Source organism: Impatiens glandulifera, chromosome 9 (assembly GCF_907164915.1).
Source record: "Impatiens glandulifera chromosome 9, dImpGla2.1, whole genome shotgun sequence".
Lineage (NCBI taxonomy): Eukaryota > Viridiplantae > Streptophyta > Magnoliopsida > Ericales > Balsaminaceae > Impatiens > Impatiens glandulifera.
In genome coordinates, this window is record NC_061870.1 from 33044504 (window position 1) to 33060394 (window position 15891).

Sequence of the window (15891 nt, forward strand, 5' to 3'; positions counted from 1 at the left end):
TTCTCTCGTATCAATCTAATATAAACTAATTATTTTATAACTTCAATATGTATATATTTTTTTATTTTTACTACATTTATCTTAATTACAGTCGAATAGAAAATAATTAAAAATTTTAAAACTCATTAATAATATATTTCTTAATTATAATCTAGCCATACATAACTAACATATCACTATTATTCTAAAACTTTTTAATGAAATTAACTTGTTTTTAAAAATAAACAAAGTTATCTTTAATGAAATTAACTTGTTTTTAAAAATAAACAAAGTTATCATATTCAAGACTTTATTTAGTAAGTATTAATATTTAAATAATTCATATTAATCTCACATATTATTTCTTTAACTAATTTAATAATTAAAATATCAAAATAATTTCAAACAAATTAAATTTATGTTAAGTGGATAAAAAAAACGTATAATAATGTCAAAGACATATTAGACAGAGCAAAAAATAAATTAAACGGACCGAAAATGTTAAATGTGTCGCAATTGGGTTAAACATGTCAAAATGTGTTAAACGTCTCAAAAACGTGTTAAACATCTCAAAAATGTGTTAAACATGTAAAAAAACGTGTGATTTTGATTAAAACGAGTTATTTATTAAAACTAAAAATGTATTAAGCGAGTCAAAATAGGTCAAACGAATCAAATATTAGTTGAACGAGTTAAAAACGGGTTGAATAAGTCAAAAACCTATTAAATTAGGTAAAACAAATCAAATAATTGTTAAATGGATCAAAATATGTTAATCGTGACAAAAATATTTTAAATATTAAACGAGTCAAAAGCGTAATAAATGTGTTATAAACTAAATTTTAATTTGGGTTACCCAACCCATATTATTCATTAATATAAATTGAATAATAGGTTGACAAAATCTAATTTTGGTTGGGTAAAATGGATTGAATTTACCATTTGCACACCATAGCGCAAATGATCGAGGTTTTCCTCTTTACATATTTTGGTGCGAGATATAAATATAAAAAATCAAAATAAAATATCATAGAATACTTTTAGTTATAAAAAAGATGCTCTCTAAATCACATACTCAAATATTTTTACATATGGCCTAGCAAATAAAAATTAAAAGGAGCCATATTCAACTTAAGTTTATAGTTAGGAGGTTCAAATTGAAATTTATATTGAGGTCAATTGGAATTTCAGAGCACTTTATCCAAAGTTCACAATTTAGGGCTCTTTATTATTAAAATAAAAAATAAATAAAATTGTCTTAACGATTTTACACATCATTAACTTATTATCTAGGTGACATTTATGAATAAATAAATAAAATACCAATGTCTCTAATTTAACTACCAAATTCAACGAATCAAAGGTTTTGACATTAGAGTCGTAATTAAATTAGTGAATTGAATCTTTTATTTTTATTTATTGGCCGAAATGTTAATTTGTGATTCTTTATTGGGAGACAATTGAGATTTTATACATCTTCTTTCAAATCTCACAATTTTGAGTTTTTATTATTAAAATTATATACATAAGATTTTGTATTATAGTCAACTTATTGTCGTTGTGACATTTATAAGTAAATAAAAGATTAATATCACCAATTTAATTATTAAATTTTATATCATTGATGATTAAATATATATCAAAATAATTCAATTAATTTGTGTGAATAACAAATTTAGTCCAATTTAATATAATAAATAATCATGTTAAAAGAACTAAAATTTAAAGAAAATTTTATAATTTCACTAATTATTAACAAAGCTACACAATTTTTTTTTTATTAAATAGTATTATTATTTAATATTTTTTAAATATTATCACAATATCTCTAGGGGTATGTTTGGTAATCTTAAAATTGGCATTGACATTAACATTAGAATTGAACCAATTCTAAGATTTGGTAGACTAGCAGTGAGAAAAATTACCTATATTATAAATATATCGAAAATATTGTACTGTAATATATCAAAAATATTGATTTTTTTTGTATACCGAAAAAAATGTAAGGTATGGTACTGATATCAAAATTATTGGTAAGATAAATGTATGAGATTTTCAAAATTTAGGTAATATACCGAAATATTGAAATAATATAAGGAAACAAATATATATGATATTAATTTAATTATGAAAATATTAATTTTTTAAATCAAATTAAAATATAATTGTACGATAGATACAACTAGGCATTCTATTTTATAAAATATAAAATTAATTTTATTTCATTATAAAGTGTTTTTTATTTTTTTCAAAATAAATTTAATAGAATCAAATGTGTTATCAAGTTAATCTCAAATACAAAATACTCTTTCGGTTCAATCAGTTCAAGGTTCAACTTTAGTCTAACTTGAAAATTATACTTATGTTTATTTTTGTTAAGTCTAATTTTTTTTAATTAAATTTAAATCTTAAGAATGTTAAATTAAAAAATATATATATATTATTTTATGATAAATATCTTTAGTTTTTAATTTATGTAGTAATCATATTAAATTATTTTTTGTTTAAGTTAATATAATTTTTAGATATCAAATATAAATGTATAATATTGATATTGTACCAAAATTAAGGTATATACTAAAATCAAGGTAAGGTAATATATAAAATTTTCTATACTAAAATTTTAGAAAATGTATAAAATATGTATAAAAAATTAAGGTATACCGTACCGACCACCCCTAGGTAGACCTTTAAATATTTAGAATTAGAATTGGAATTATAATTTCAACGAAATTCAATAGTGTAATTGTATAATTCTCAACTCCGTTCCACTCTATTGTAATTCTAAATTTGATTTTTCTATATTTTTTCAAACAAAATTATTTTATAATTTAAAACATAATTAATGTTTTCAATCATTAATGTATATTTTTTAATTTAGGATGTCCAAAACGATATTTTTTATTTTTTTATTTAGTACGTTATCATTTTGAACCCATATATATTTCTTTTAATTTAAGATATTAACATATGAAACCAATATTTTGTTTTTGAATTTAAAAAATTAAATTTTTTAAGCGATATCTATATATATATAATGATGCTTAATTTTTAAAGTGTCCGGATTGCCGGGTCGAGAGCTGTGGTTAATTTGGATATATGTGAGAGTAAATGAATACTTGGGTCGGATTGTGGGTTGACCCGCCCATAAATTTAAAACGATTAAAAATAAAATTAAAAAAGCTATAGGTATGGTTTGAACTTGCAACCTAAGAAAACAAGTACAACCTTTTAACCAACTAGGCTAATAACAATTTATATTTTAAATTCAACCCAAAATTTGATAAACGCGTGACATTTTAAAAATATAAGTTCAACTTTTTAACTAACTAATATATATATATATATATATAATGATGCTTAATTTTTAAAGTGTCCGGATTGCCGGGTCGAGAGTTGTGGTTAATTTGGATATATGTGAGAGTAAATGGATACTTGAGTCGGATTGTGGGTTGACCCGTCCATACAAATTTTACTGTAATATTTTTTCACGATTTTTTATATTATTACTCGTGCAAATGCACGAGATACATGCTAGTTTTTTTTAATATATGAAGATAACATATCGAACCGATATTTTTTTTAATAAAAATTGGAACTTAAAAAAAACTTAGCTATCCATTAGTTGTGTCAAACAAACATTTTAATAAAATAAAAATTATATATTAAAATTAATTTTATTATATTATTTTCTCAAACATAAGAATTATAATTAAATTACAATTTAATAGTTTTTTTAAATATTTAAATTGAATGATAAATCAATATCAATTCCCATGTATTCAATTTTAATTCTAGTAATCCAAATATATCCGGAATATAATCTTATCATAATACTAATCTACCCAATTACTTTTTATTTTTATAAAACACAAAACATGGGATTCATGTTGGATTCATGTTATAGTGGCACTCATTGCAATGCTAATTTATTAATGCAACACCTAATTATTAAAAAGTGCACATAATTATTAGTGCATGACATCACTTCTTTCTACTTTTCTAAAGGAATATATAATTGAGCTAAATAATGTGAGCATAATCTCTGTTTAGTTTATTAACATATATGAATGAATATATCGTAATTGCTTAAGATTGATTTATCGAAAAGTAATAAAATTAAACTCAAAAATAGATAATTTAGGCAAACAAAAAGAACAAGTCAACAAAATATTATGTATATTAAACACACAACGTTATCAATTCAAATAAGTTTAATATAATCAAATATATCAGAATTTTTGACAAATAAATTAAATCAAACTAACAGTTTCTATTTATTTTGATACATTAATTTTTTTATCTAAACAATTTAAACGTTCTTATAAAACATTGACTAATCTCAAGCAGACTAAACAATCAAACTCAAACAATTAGGTTGATCTCTCAAGTGATGTTGGTATAATTGAAAATTTAATTTACTTTTCACAGTTGATAATATCACTATATACAGTTATTTGGTATACAAAATAAATTCACCAAAAAATCTACTTAATTTGTCTACCAATATATAAAAATATATCTACATATCTAAACTAGAAAATGTCTTTATCTAATAATATGAAATAAATGTTCACTAATAATACTTAAAATAAAAGATTGTGTTGACAGGGAATTGTAACAGCCTTATCTAAAAATATATTAATTAGAAATTATTATTATTTTTTTTATAAAAAAAACTTTAAATTAATAATATATTTTTATTACAAAAATTGAAAAGGGACTTGGGTGTATTTATTTTTTGCGTGTTGGCAAAGTACTTGATTTGATTTGATCTTTTAATTTATTATTGATTCAATAAAAAACAAAATATAAAATAAAAAGTTAAAAACTATAGAGATTCATAGGACTTGTCTCATGCATGTCGTCATCATATAATTTAAGTTGTGGTGGACGGCAAGGACACGGTCATTTACATTTTTCCACAAACTTGAGATTCTTGTTTTATTAAATTATTACTGTTTATATATTTCACATTACTGTTACATAAATGTACTTATTTTGATACAAGATAAGTTTAGTAATATTATCATATATTTGATTTTTTTTATATTAAAAATGCTTTCTTATAAAATAATTTTTAAAAATTAAAAAGAAATTCATTACAGTCGCAAAGAAAAATGTTGCCATATTCTTAATAAATTTAAACACACTAAATTTAATCATTTTCGGACATATTTAAAATATATATATATATATATATATATATATATATATATATATATATATATATATATATATATAATGGTGCTTAATTTTTAAAGTGTTCGGATTGCCGGGTCGAGAGCTGTGGTTAATTTGGATATATGTGAGAGTAAATTGATACTTGAGTCGAATTGTGAGTTAACCCGCCTATAAAAATTTTACCGTAATATTTTTTTTTACAGTTTTTTATATTATTCGTGCAAATGCACGGAATACATACTAGTTTTAAATAGTAATGCAATCTTAAAAACATAATTTTATGAACTCTTATTTAGTGTTCTATAACCGAGTTAAATGAGACTCCATATATATATATATAATCCCAAAAATTAGGCTACCTCTCCCGCGCCCTGTCCTCCAAGGAGAGGAAGATTTGCAAATGAGATTATAACCAAATAAAAAAGATACAATTTTTTATTTTATAAGACTAAGTTATATATTTTATGTTAAAAAATTTAAATATTAAATGACTTCCCTAGAGTGTGGGTTACCCTAGCCCCGTGGACTTACCGAGCTTAACAGGCCGTGGACATACCGAACTTAACAGACTATACACGGTGATTTACAAATTTATCTTGGAATTATCATCGGAGGTAGCTAGCTATCTAAATAGTGAAATAAATTTGAAGGTGATAAAATCTATACTTACCATATGCTTTATACTATATGAGATATATTTGCCTTTTCTTAAAATTGATTTACTATCAAAAACATGAATAGCAAAATAAATAATAATTTAAAAAATATCAATTTAAATTACTAAATTCATCAAATATTTGTACTAATTAGATTAGATCTTTGACTTATTTTGGTGCTAATTAAGAAGATATATTACCTTTGTTATAAATATTAGCACGTTTTCTACAAATTTGACGTATTACTAAGAAGAAGCAGGAATTTTAAACAAAATAATAAATTTAGGGGTAAAATTAAAGAAATTGAAGATATGTGGGAGCTATTTTAAATAAAAGGAGAATTCAGGAAATTAAAATACATGTGTTGCTGTTCGTCTTCTTAATGATCGATTAATTCTTCCATCTCTTTCTCTCTTGATTCGATTTCGCCTGAAAGTTGAAATCTTTGAGCAAATCCAGAGGTTTCGTTCTTTTCGCAGTCACGCAATGTCAATGTATATTCCAGATGAAATGGTGATCGAAATACTGTCCAGATTACCTGTAAAATCACTCTTACGGTGCAGATCTGTTTGTAGGGTATGGCACGACGTGATCGACAGCCCTAAATTCGTCGAACACCAGATGTACCGGTCAGCCTCACTCTGCGGCCGCAATAGGATTGGTCCTCTCCTCTTTCAGCGTGCAAATTTACAAACCCTAAATTTTTCTCTTACTCTTCTACACTCTGACACCCTCGCCGTGGCAGAAGAAGTGAAAATTCCCGCTTCAATCCCTTCCTCCTTCGACGGCAGTTCATACTGGTCTGTCATTGGTTCCTGTAACGGATTGGTCGCTATAAGTATCTTCCCCATTGGGGTTTTTCAATCGAACAGGGATGTCGATAGGGTTGTGATATGGAATCCTGCAACTAAGCAAATCAGAGAGCTTCCTACACCAATTATTGTTGAGAGACAGCTCCTTGACTATGGATTTGTCTATTTATCATCAGTTGAGGATTATAAGGTAGTTCGAATAGTCTCTCGCGGTAATTTGGGTGGGATGAATGGAGATTTTTCCATAAGGGTTGAAGTGTATTCAATGCAATCAGATTCTTGGCGAGAAATTGATACTGGGTCAATTTGTCCTATCATCATGCATTCCATGAGGTTTATGATTCATTCATCTGGTGTGGCTGTTAAAGGAATTTTGCATTGGCCAGTTTTCTTTCCTTCTGCAAGCCATAGTAACGACACAGGTTCGATAATCTCATTTGATATGGTTCATGAGTTGTTCAGAGAGATACAAATGCCGGATGCTTTTTCGGTTTCATTTGATTCCCGACTCAGAATCTTGGAGCTTAATGGATTACTTGCACTAGCATCTTCAACCTCAAGAGAGTCAACATTGATTGACATATGGGTTATGAGAGAGTATGGGAATTCTGAATCATGGTCCAAAGTCATGTCTTTTGGGGGGGCTGATTGCATGAATATATGGTTTTTGGGTAGTTGGATAAATGGTGAAGTTATCTTGGGCGGCAAATGGAGGGAAAGGAATCATCTGATGCTGTTTGAGCCTTCCAGCAAGAAAAGTATTAAGCATGTTGAGTATGATTCTAACTGGGACATATCTCAAGCCTGTAACTATTACGAGACACTGACTCCGGTTGGAAGGTGATGTGTAATGAAAGGTTTGATATTGTATCTTTAATTTGTCTAGATCAACTATGGTTTAAGTGTTTTTGTCAGGCAAAGTACTATGCATTTTTTATTCTGACATTCTATCTTGCAAGATCAACTATAGTTTGAGTTTTCTTAGCTGATTTACAGAAAGAGTATCTGTTCACTTTATTTTGTAACAGTTAATTAATATTATGTAAATATTTATGAAGTTCATATAAAACAACTCTAAATACATATTGACGATCTTATATTCCATCCGGGAACATGAATTAGATGGAGCTAATCACATTCAATTCAAAGATTCATCTGGGAAGAGACTACCACCCGTGGTTTCTTCTTCTTCTTCTCCTCATACCTTAACACAGGTTTCCAGAAAGAGAGAGCTATTATGGCTCTGCCTTTCCATCCTTGTACCATCCACTGGCAGGACTCTTCCACAAAGAAGTCTCTATGATAGCTTTTTTTCACAAAACCTTTAACTCTTTCCATAACTTCACCATCCATAGCCACTTGTCTGAACCCTGCCCTCACTGTCCGAACGTTCCATTGCTTATACGACTCTGGTCTATCAACTCTCTTAGGACCTTCACATGCAACTACATTTAGAATCTGCCTCCCAAACCATTGCTCCTCGTACACCATTCTGTCTTTGTCATCAACTGCCAAAATAGTGTCGAACATATCAAATAGGACAGAAAAATGGAAGAGAGCCTCCCTGAACCTGGATATCAAGAATGGGGAACTATATGTTGCGTTTACAGTTCCATGAATAAAGATTTCAGGATTGATCTCTTTGATTAACTTCAGGACAATATCTCTTCTTGACTTATTTTCCCAAATCATGTCCTCCGATAAATAGTGCATCTGGAAGAAACACATAACAACCAACAATTCATGATCGCCCTTGAGTTTTAGATCCTCAATGGACAAATCTTCCCAATTTCCTACAATCCCATTGTACTCAAGCGGAACATTAAACTCCTCACAGTACTTTTCTAAGCGTTTTCCTGTCTGTTTAACCCTTTCAGCTGGGAGAAGACCGTAATTGGGAAATTCTATCCCTGTAATCCTAAGAAGCTTGGGAGGTCCCTCGGGTTGTTTTGATAGACGTTGAATAATGGGTGGTAAATGAAGACCGTGATTGACCCCAAAATGAATAAGATGAACAATGCTGGCTCTTTCTGCTACTTCAATGATCTTTTCTGTCGCAACGTAATTTGACGATTTGTAGAGAGGTAATGCGGTAAGGTACAGCTTGTAAGCTTTAAGCATATCAGGTCTGTGAACATTCAGATCTGTATAAAGCATTAGGTTCTTGTTCAACAGGTTTTTAGCTGCCAAGTGTGCCTCGAGGCTGTTAGCAAAATAATGAGCCACTCTTTGTGATCCATTGCCAGAAGGACACGAATGATGTCGTATCTGTTGCAGAAGATTATTGGCTTTCCAATTATCATTTTCTGACCAACATTCCATACATTTAAGTAGGAGAGCCCTCAAATCAATTGCTTCCTTTTTCCTCACCTGTTTCTTTTCTTTCCTTCCCATATGCAAATTTGTTGATCTGCCATTTTCATTGCAGAGGACCATTGCCTTATTGAAGAGTTCAACAAAACCAGGGTCTTCAACATAAGAAGTAAAGCTTTTCTTACTCCTTTCACCCAAATCATCTTTCACTTCAGTAGGAAATGATTGACCCTTTTGGGTTACAAGCACAAAATCCAATGGCTTTTTCCTGCGCATATTATTGACAAGTATATCAGGTAAGGGATTTAGATGACCAAAAGAAAGTGAGTCACAGGCAAAGGCCAAAGGGTGTTGGTCATGGGTAGTATTTAAAACATTGTAGTCAACACTATTTTTGTTGTCGAGAAGAACATCGCAAAAAGATTTTTCAGCAGCGTCAAGTGTGGATTCTTGGATCATGCAGGTGTCTTCGTTCTCTAGGTCATCTTCCATTAATACTTGGTTTATGAACTTCAGAGCAGCTTCAGATGGATCACTTTCACCAGCAGCAAAAACTCCATCCATCTTACTTAAGTCTACAGAGGATTGATTCTTTTAGCACATATAAAAAAGATGAAACTAGCCGTGACAAAGTTATGATCTTGATTGTGGAAGGAGGCAAGCAGTCAAAAGTGACCAATCTGGCAGACAGACCATTAAGAATAGATACACCCTTTTTCAAAGTCTTCTTTGTCAACTAAATGATAAATCCATCAAATATATTATTATTATTATTATTATTATTATTATTATTATTATTATTATTATTATGTTTTAGAATGCTGGGTTCCGCTTATCTTTCGGAGTGCGACTAATCTTCGCGGGTTAAACTCATAACCCACAAACACACTTAACCAATTTATCAGGCGATCAGAACTTATCGCCTGACGGACTCGAATCCAGAACCTCATGAAAGCTGGGGATATCCACGTCTTGTTGTCGTTATCGCTAGACTAGAAGAGGGAATAGATCTATCAAATATTAACGCCTTCGATTTATTTCATTCCCACAACTATAGGGTTTGAATTTGAACCATGTTCCAAAAATTCTGTTAATACTTGAATCGTTGTGTTACACTTAAGTTAGTAATCATCCTAAGAATCCACCCAAGAATTAATCTCTCTCAACTCTCATTATTTAAATAACAAATCTTGTATTATAATATGCCAAGAATGTAACAAAAATCTTGTATAATATGACAAGAATTCAGCCTCAAATGAGAAAGAAACTTTATCTAAAATTCTTTTATGCCAGTTTCCAGAATGAGAGAGCCATTAAGACTCGTGTCTTCCATCCTTGTACCATACACTGACAGGACTCGTACACAAAGAAGTCTTTATGATAATTGGTCTTTACCAAAGATGCAACTTTCTCCACAATCTGCCCGTTCAGAGGCGAGAGTTCCATTGCCTGTACGTCTCTGGTCTGTCAATCCTCTTGAGTCCTTCACATGCAATGTTATTGAAAATGTGCCTCCCAGCCATCTCTTCATAAAACGTCCTATCTGGGTCATCAATGGGAAGGATAGTGTCATAAATATCAAAGTAGATAGAAAAATAGAAAAGAGCCTCCCTGAATCTGGATATCAAGAATGGGGAATTGTATGTTCCATTTATTGTTCCATGAATAAAGATATCAGGGCTGATCCTCTTAATTAAGTTCAAGACACCATCTCTTTGGCTATCAACTTCCAAAATCGTATCATCCGGTACAAATTGCATGCTGAACAAACACACGGCAACCGAAAGTTCATCTCCCTTCATCTTTAGATCATCAATGGATAAAGTTTTCCAATTTAATGCAACCCCATTGCACTCAAAGGGAATATTAAGCTTCTCACAGTATTTCTCCAAGAGGTGTCCTATCTGTTTGGCATCTGGATAGGGACCAGACTCATAAAGGTCTATTCCTGTGATCCGAAGCTTGGGAGATCTTCCAGGTCTTTTTGACAGGCGTTGAATGATAGGGGGCAAATGAAGGTTAAAAAATTTTCCAAAATGGATTAGATGAATGGTGTCTGCTTTGTCTGCTATTTCAACGATCTTTTCTGCTGCGACAAAATTTGATGTCTTAAGGAGAGGAAATGCAGCAAACCACTGTTGGTAAGCTTTTAAGCTATCAAAATCGAGGGAAAAAAAAGAAAGGTTCTTGTTCAAAAGGTTTTCGGATGCTAAGTGTGCCTCGATACCTAATGAGCTAGTCTTTGGGATCCATTGCTAGAAGGAGAAGGCAGCTGTTGTATCTGACCAAGAAGAAGTTTGGCTCCCTGACGATCACTTTTCAATAAAAGATATTCCATACATTTAAGCAGGAGAGCCCTCAAATCAACTGCTTCCTTTTTCCTTTTCCTAGTGGGGCAATTGCCTTTACTAGTGGATCTCTTCGATTGACTTTTCGCATTACTAAAAAGCTCAACAAGCCAAGGCTCAGCATCATCAGAGGACATGTTTTTATTTCTCATTTCTCCCAAATCATTATCTTCCACTTGGTGAAGATCATAGCTGACATTCTCTATCAATTCAACAGGCAGTAAATGGTCCTTCTGGTTCTCAGATGGGTTTTGACCATGATCAAGAGAATTAATATAATTCCATTGAACACTACTGTTGTCAAATTCCTTAAGTAATAAGTTGTCACCCTCACCATTCAAACATGTATGAAATGAGTCATCATTATCTTGAATATATAACAGTGCTTCATGAGATGGGAGAACAATACTATTGTTGTAGAGGACATCGTAGAGAGATTTCTCAGTGGCATCAAGTATGGATTCTTGGATCATGCAGGTATTATCAATATTCTCTAAATTGTCATCATCATCCATTAATACTTGGTTTATAAACTTGAAGGAATTAGCAGCTTCTGATGAAACATTTTCACAAGAAAGACCTCCACATGACGACTTGTTAGAAAAATGATGACTGTCTGGACCATCACCAAGAACATCATCATCCATGAATCTACAGGGAAATAAATATTGGTTGATCATTTCAATTTCAACGAAGGAAAACATCAGCTGGAGAATTTCTATCCTGAAATCAAGCAAATTGAAGTATATGTTTTTAACGAAAAAAACAGTGAAAGTAGATCAACAAAACAGATCATGAAATTAACAAGCAACAAAATTAGCAAGTTCATAAAATTGAGAAAGTAGTAGGCTAGTAGCACACACCTCTAGTCAGTCAATCAGTTCACAAAAACCGAGCAACCAAAGAACAACTTCAATGAATATCTATTATTATTATAAGAAACTTAGTAGGGGTTCCTATGGTGGTGATTGAAATATTGCTAAGAAAAGTAAAAGTCAATATTCTACCTAATAATAATGTGCCTGTACTTTTCTCTCAACAAGGCGACTAAGGGAAATTATGTTAAATTGACTCTTTCTCTATCAGTCAACTGAACCACAAGGCGGCTATGTTTCCAAAGTATTGAGATAGTACAAGTTATTTCATAGTTTTTTTAGTATAAGTTTATACCCTTATACACATATTAGGTGGCACAAACAGATATCGCTCAATTCTTTCTATTGGTTCAGTGAAGTAAAAAACCCAATGTCCCATTCATGGCCATGTTATTAACAAGTGGATCACAGGCAAAGGCAAAAAGGTTCTGGTCATAGGTTGGATTTGGAACATGAAAAGAATTATACTTGTAGATTTCGGCAACCATACTATTATTGTTGTTGAGGACATAAAAAGTTTTTTCAACAGCATCAAGTGTGGATTCTTGGATCAACCGATGCAGCTTCAGATGAATCACTCTCACCAGATCCAACAGAGGATTGGCTCTTTTAGCTAAAATCCATCTTTAAGGAAAAACGGAAGCAAAAAGTTATGAAACGAGCAAGGGATAAAGTTATGATCTTGATGATGAAGCAGGAAAAAGCAGACAGAAAGAGATAATAGAAGAAAAAATCATGATCATTCTGGCAAAGACAAACCTCTTATGTGCAATTTCACAGAATCACATAAATCTTATCTAGAAGAAAAAAGAAAACATTAACCATACAAAGACATTTTATATTCAAATGTGAATGCAAATCATATTGCCTAGACATTGGTCTCAAAATGGCCAATAAGAATAGATATACTTTTTCAAAGTCTTCTTGGTCAATTTGCATTATTTTTTTTTATAATATACACATATTATTAGAGAATATTACAACAGTTACAAACACAAAGCAAATAACAAGGAGCAAAAAAGCACTTGCAAAACTTAGAACAAATTAATATACAAACACAACATCAACAAAAGCAATTATAATGCCTAATAATCCATCCACCCATGATGTCATCTCTCTATCTGAATGTAACCCCAGATATAGCAGTATGTAAATAACAAATCTTGTATATAATATGACAAGAAGTCACCCCTAGTGAGAAAGAAATTTTATCCAGAAATCTTTTATGCCAGTTTCCAGAAAGAAAGAGCCATTAAGACTCGTGTCTTCCATCCTTGTACCATACATTGACAGGACTCGTCCACAAAGAAGTTTTTATGATAATTGGTCTTTACCAAAGTTGCAACTTTCTCCACAATCTGTCGGTTCAGAGGCAACTGTCTGAACCCTTTCCTCAGCATCCGAGAGTTCCATTGCCTATACGTCTCTGGTCTGTCAACCCTTTTAAGTCCGTCACATGCAATGGTATTTAAAATGTGCCTCCCACATAACTCCTCATAAAACGTCCTATCTGGGTCATCAATGGAAAAGATAGTGTCATAAATATCAAAGTAGATAGAATAATAGAAAAGAGCATCCCTGAATCTGGTTATCAAGAATGGAGAATTATGCGTGCCATTTGTTGTTCCATGAATAAAGATATCAGGATTGATCCTCTTAATTAAGTTCAGGACATCATCTCTTGGGCTATCATCAGCATGCCAAATCGTTTCATCCGATAAATAGTGCATGCAGAAGAAACACATAGCAACCGGCACTTCACCCCCCTTCATCTTTAGATCATCAATGGATAAAGTTCTCCAATTTAGTGCAACTCCATTGCATTCAAATGGAATATTAAGCTTCTCACAGTATTTCTCTAGGAGGTGTTCCATCTGCTTGACATCTAGATTGGGACCACCCTCATCATAAAGGTCTATCCCTGTGATCCGAAGCTTGGGAGGTCCCCCAGGTCTTTTTGACAGGCGTTGAATGATTGGGGCCAAATGAAGGGCAATAAGATCTCCAAAATGGATTAGATGAATGGTGCCTGCTTTTTCTGCTAATTCAACAATCTTTTCTGCTGCGACGAAATTTGATGTCTTAAGGAGAGGAAATGCAGCAAAGAACAGCTTGTAAGCTTTTAATTTATCTAAATCGAAGAAAAGGGAAAGGTTCTTGTTCAACAGGTTTTTTGATTCTAAGTGTGCCTCAATACCGATAGAGAAATAATGAGCTAGTCTTTGGGTTCCATTGCCAGAAGGAGAAGACAGTTGTTGTATCTGACTCAGAAGATGTTTGGCTTCCTGGTGATCACTTTTCATTAATAGATATTCCATGCATTTAAGCAGGAGAGCCCTCAAATCAACCGCTTCCTTTTTCCTTTTCCTAGTGGGGAAATTGCCCTGACTAGTGGATCTCTTTGATTGAATTTTCGCATTCAAATCCATTGATGATGATGACGACGACGGGTCACGGAGGGACATTGCATTATTAAAAAGATCTACAAGCCAGGGCTTAGCATCATAAGAGGACATGTTTTTATTTCTCAATTCTCCCAAATCATCATATGCATAAGATAGTGCTTCTTCAGATGGGAAATCAATACTATTGTTGTAGAGGACATCGTAGAGAGATTTCTCTGTAGCATCAAGTATGGATTCTTGGATCATGCAGGTATCAATATTCTCTAGATCGTCATCATCATCCATTAATACTTGGTTTATAAACTTGAAGGAATTAGCAGCTTCAGATGAAACATTTTCGCAAGAAAGACCTCCACATGATGCCTTGTTGGAAAAATGATGACTGTCTGGACCATCACCAAGAACATCATCATCCATGAATCTACAGGAAATAAATATTGGTTGATCATTTCAATTTCAACGAAGGAAAACATCAGCTGGAGAATTTCTATCCTGATATCAAGCAAATTGAAGTATACGTTTCTAACTAAAAAACAGTGAAAGTAGATCAACAAAACAGATCATGAAATTAACAATCAACAAAGTTAACAAGTTCATAAAACCGAGGAAGTGATAGTAGTAGGCTAGTAGCACACACCTGACACCTCTAGTCAGTCAGTCAGTTCACAAAAACTGAGCAACCAAAGAACAACTTCAATGAATATCTATTATTATAATAAGAAACTTAGTCGGGGTTGCTGTGGTGGTGGTTGAAATATTCCTAAGAAAAGTAAAAGTCAATATTCTACCTAATAATAATGTGCCTGGATTTTTCTCTCAACATGGCGGCTAAGGGAAATGATGGTAAATTGACTCTCTATCTCTATCAGTAAACTGAATCCACAAAAGCGGCTATGTTTCCATAGTATTGACTATATCATTTTTGTTTTGAATTATAAGTTTATACCTGTATACATATTAGGTGGCATTGATCCTTTTGGGTTACAAACAGATATCCCATTCATGAAGCAAAAAAAAAATGTCCCATTCATGGATCATGGCCATGTTATTAACAAGTGGATCACAGGCAAGAAAAGGAAAAAGGGTTTTGGTCATAGGTCGGATTTGGAACATGAAAAGAATTATACTGGTAGATTTCAGCAGCCATATAGCTTAGTACTTCATTAGACAAGACATAAATACTATTATTGCTGTTGAGGACTTTGAGGAAAAAGATTTTTCAGTAGCATCAAGTGTGGATTCTTGGATCAGCTTCAGATGAATCACGCTCACCAGATACTGCAGAGGATTTGTTCTTTTAGCTAAAATCCATCTTTAAG

At 31.7% G+C, this 15891-nt stretch overlaps 4 protein-coding genes across 5 annotated transcripts; 1 reads left to right on the forward strand and 3 right to left on the reverse strand.

The window, feature by feature from the left end:
• Positions 1-6213: 6213 nt before the first annotated feature.
• LOC124916473 (F-box/kelch-repeat protein At3g23880-like) lies at positions 6214-9634 on the forward strand. 2 transcript variants are annotated; one of them, XM_047457189.1, is made up of 2 exons: positions 6214-7488; positions 9060-9634. In XM_047457189.1, exon 1 carries the CDS (start codon positions 6306-6308, stop codon positions 7473-7475), a length of 1170 nt encoding a protein of 389 aa, XP_047313145.1. In that variant the 5' UTR covers positions 6214-6305; the 3' UTR covers positions 7476-7488; positions 9060-9634. The 2 variants fall into 2 exon arrangements, with proteins under 2 accessions (XP_047313145.1, XP_047313144.1); XM_047457188.1 differs by lacking the exon at positions 9060-9634 and adding an exon at positions 8509-8639.
• On the reverse strand, positions 7775-9508 carry LOC124916289 (scarecrow-like protein 14). The gene has a single exon (XM_047457013.1). The coding sequence runs from the start codon at positions 9506-9508 to the stop codon at positions 7775-7777; it is 1734 nt and encodes a 577-aa protein (XP_047312969.1).
• Positions 9635-10371: 737 nt separating the features above from the next.
• LOC124916290 (scarecrow-like protein 30) lies at positions 10372-11939 on the reverse strand. The gene is made up of 2 exons (XM_047457014.1): positions 11231-11939; positions 10372-11090 (listed from the first exon to the last, which is right to left on the reverse strand). The coding sequence occupies exons 1-2, from the start codon at positions 11937-11939 to the stop codon at positions 10372-10374; spliced, it is 1428 nt and encodes a 475-aa protein (XP_047312970.1).
• Positions 11940-13171: 1232 nt separating this feature from the next.
• Positions 13172-15233, reverse strand: LOC124913766 (scarecrow-like protein 14). Its single transcript, XM_047454181.1, has 2 exons — positions 15210-15233; positions 13172-14993 (listed from the first exon to the last, which is right to left on the reverse strand). The coding sequence occupies exon 2, from the start codon at positions 14987-14989 to the stop codon at positions 13391-13393; it is 1599 nt and encodes a 532-aa protein (XP_047310137.1). The 5' UTR covers positions 14990-14993; positions 15210-15233; the 3' UTR covers positions 13172-13390.
• Between the last annotated feature and the right edge of the window lie 658 nt (positions 15234-15891).

What these genes read in the sequence shown, in the direction of transcription:
- LOC124916473 (XM_047457189.1), top strand. Translation starts at nt 6,306, where the DNA reads ATGTCAATGTATATTCCAGATGAAATGGTGATCGAAATACTGTCCAGA.
- LOC124916289 (XM_047457013.1), bottom strand. Translation starts at nt 9,508, where the DNA reads ATGGATGGAGTTTTTGCTGCTGGTGAAAGTGATCCATCTGAAGCTGCT.
- LOC124916290 (XM_047457014.1), bottom strand. Translation starts at nt 11,939, where the DNA reads ATGGATGATGATGTTCTTGGTGATGGTCCAGACAGTCATCATTTTTCT. An exon ending in GGGAGCCAAACTTCTTCTTG is followed by an intron (nt 11,091 to 11,230) that starts GTCAGATACAAC and finishes ATAGCTTAAAAG; the next exon opens with CTTACCAACAGTGGTTTGCT.
- LOC124913766 (XM_047454181.1), bottom strand. Translation starts at nt 14,989, where the DNA reads ATGGATGATGATGTTCTTGGTGATGGTCCAGACAGTCATCATTTTTCC.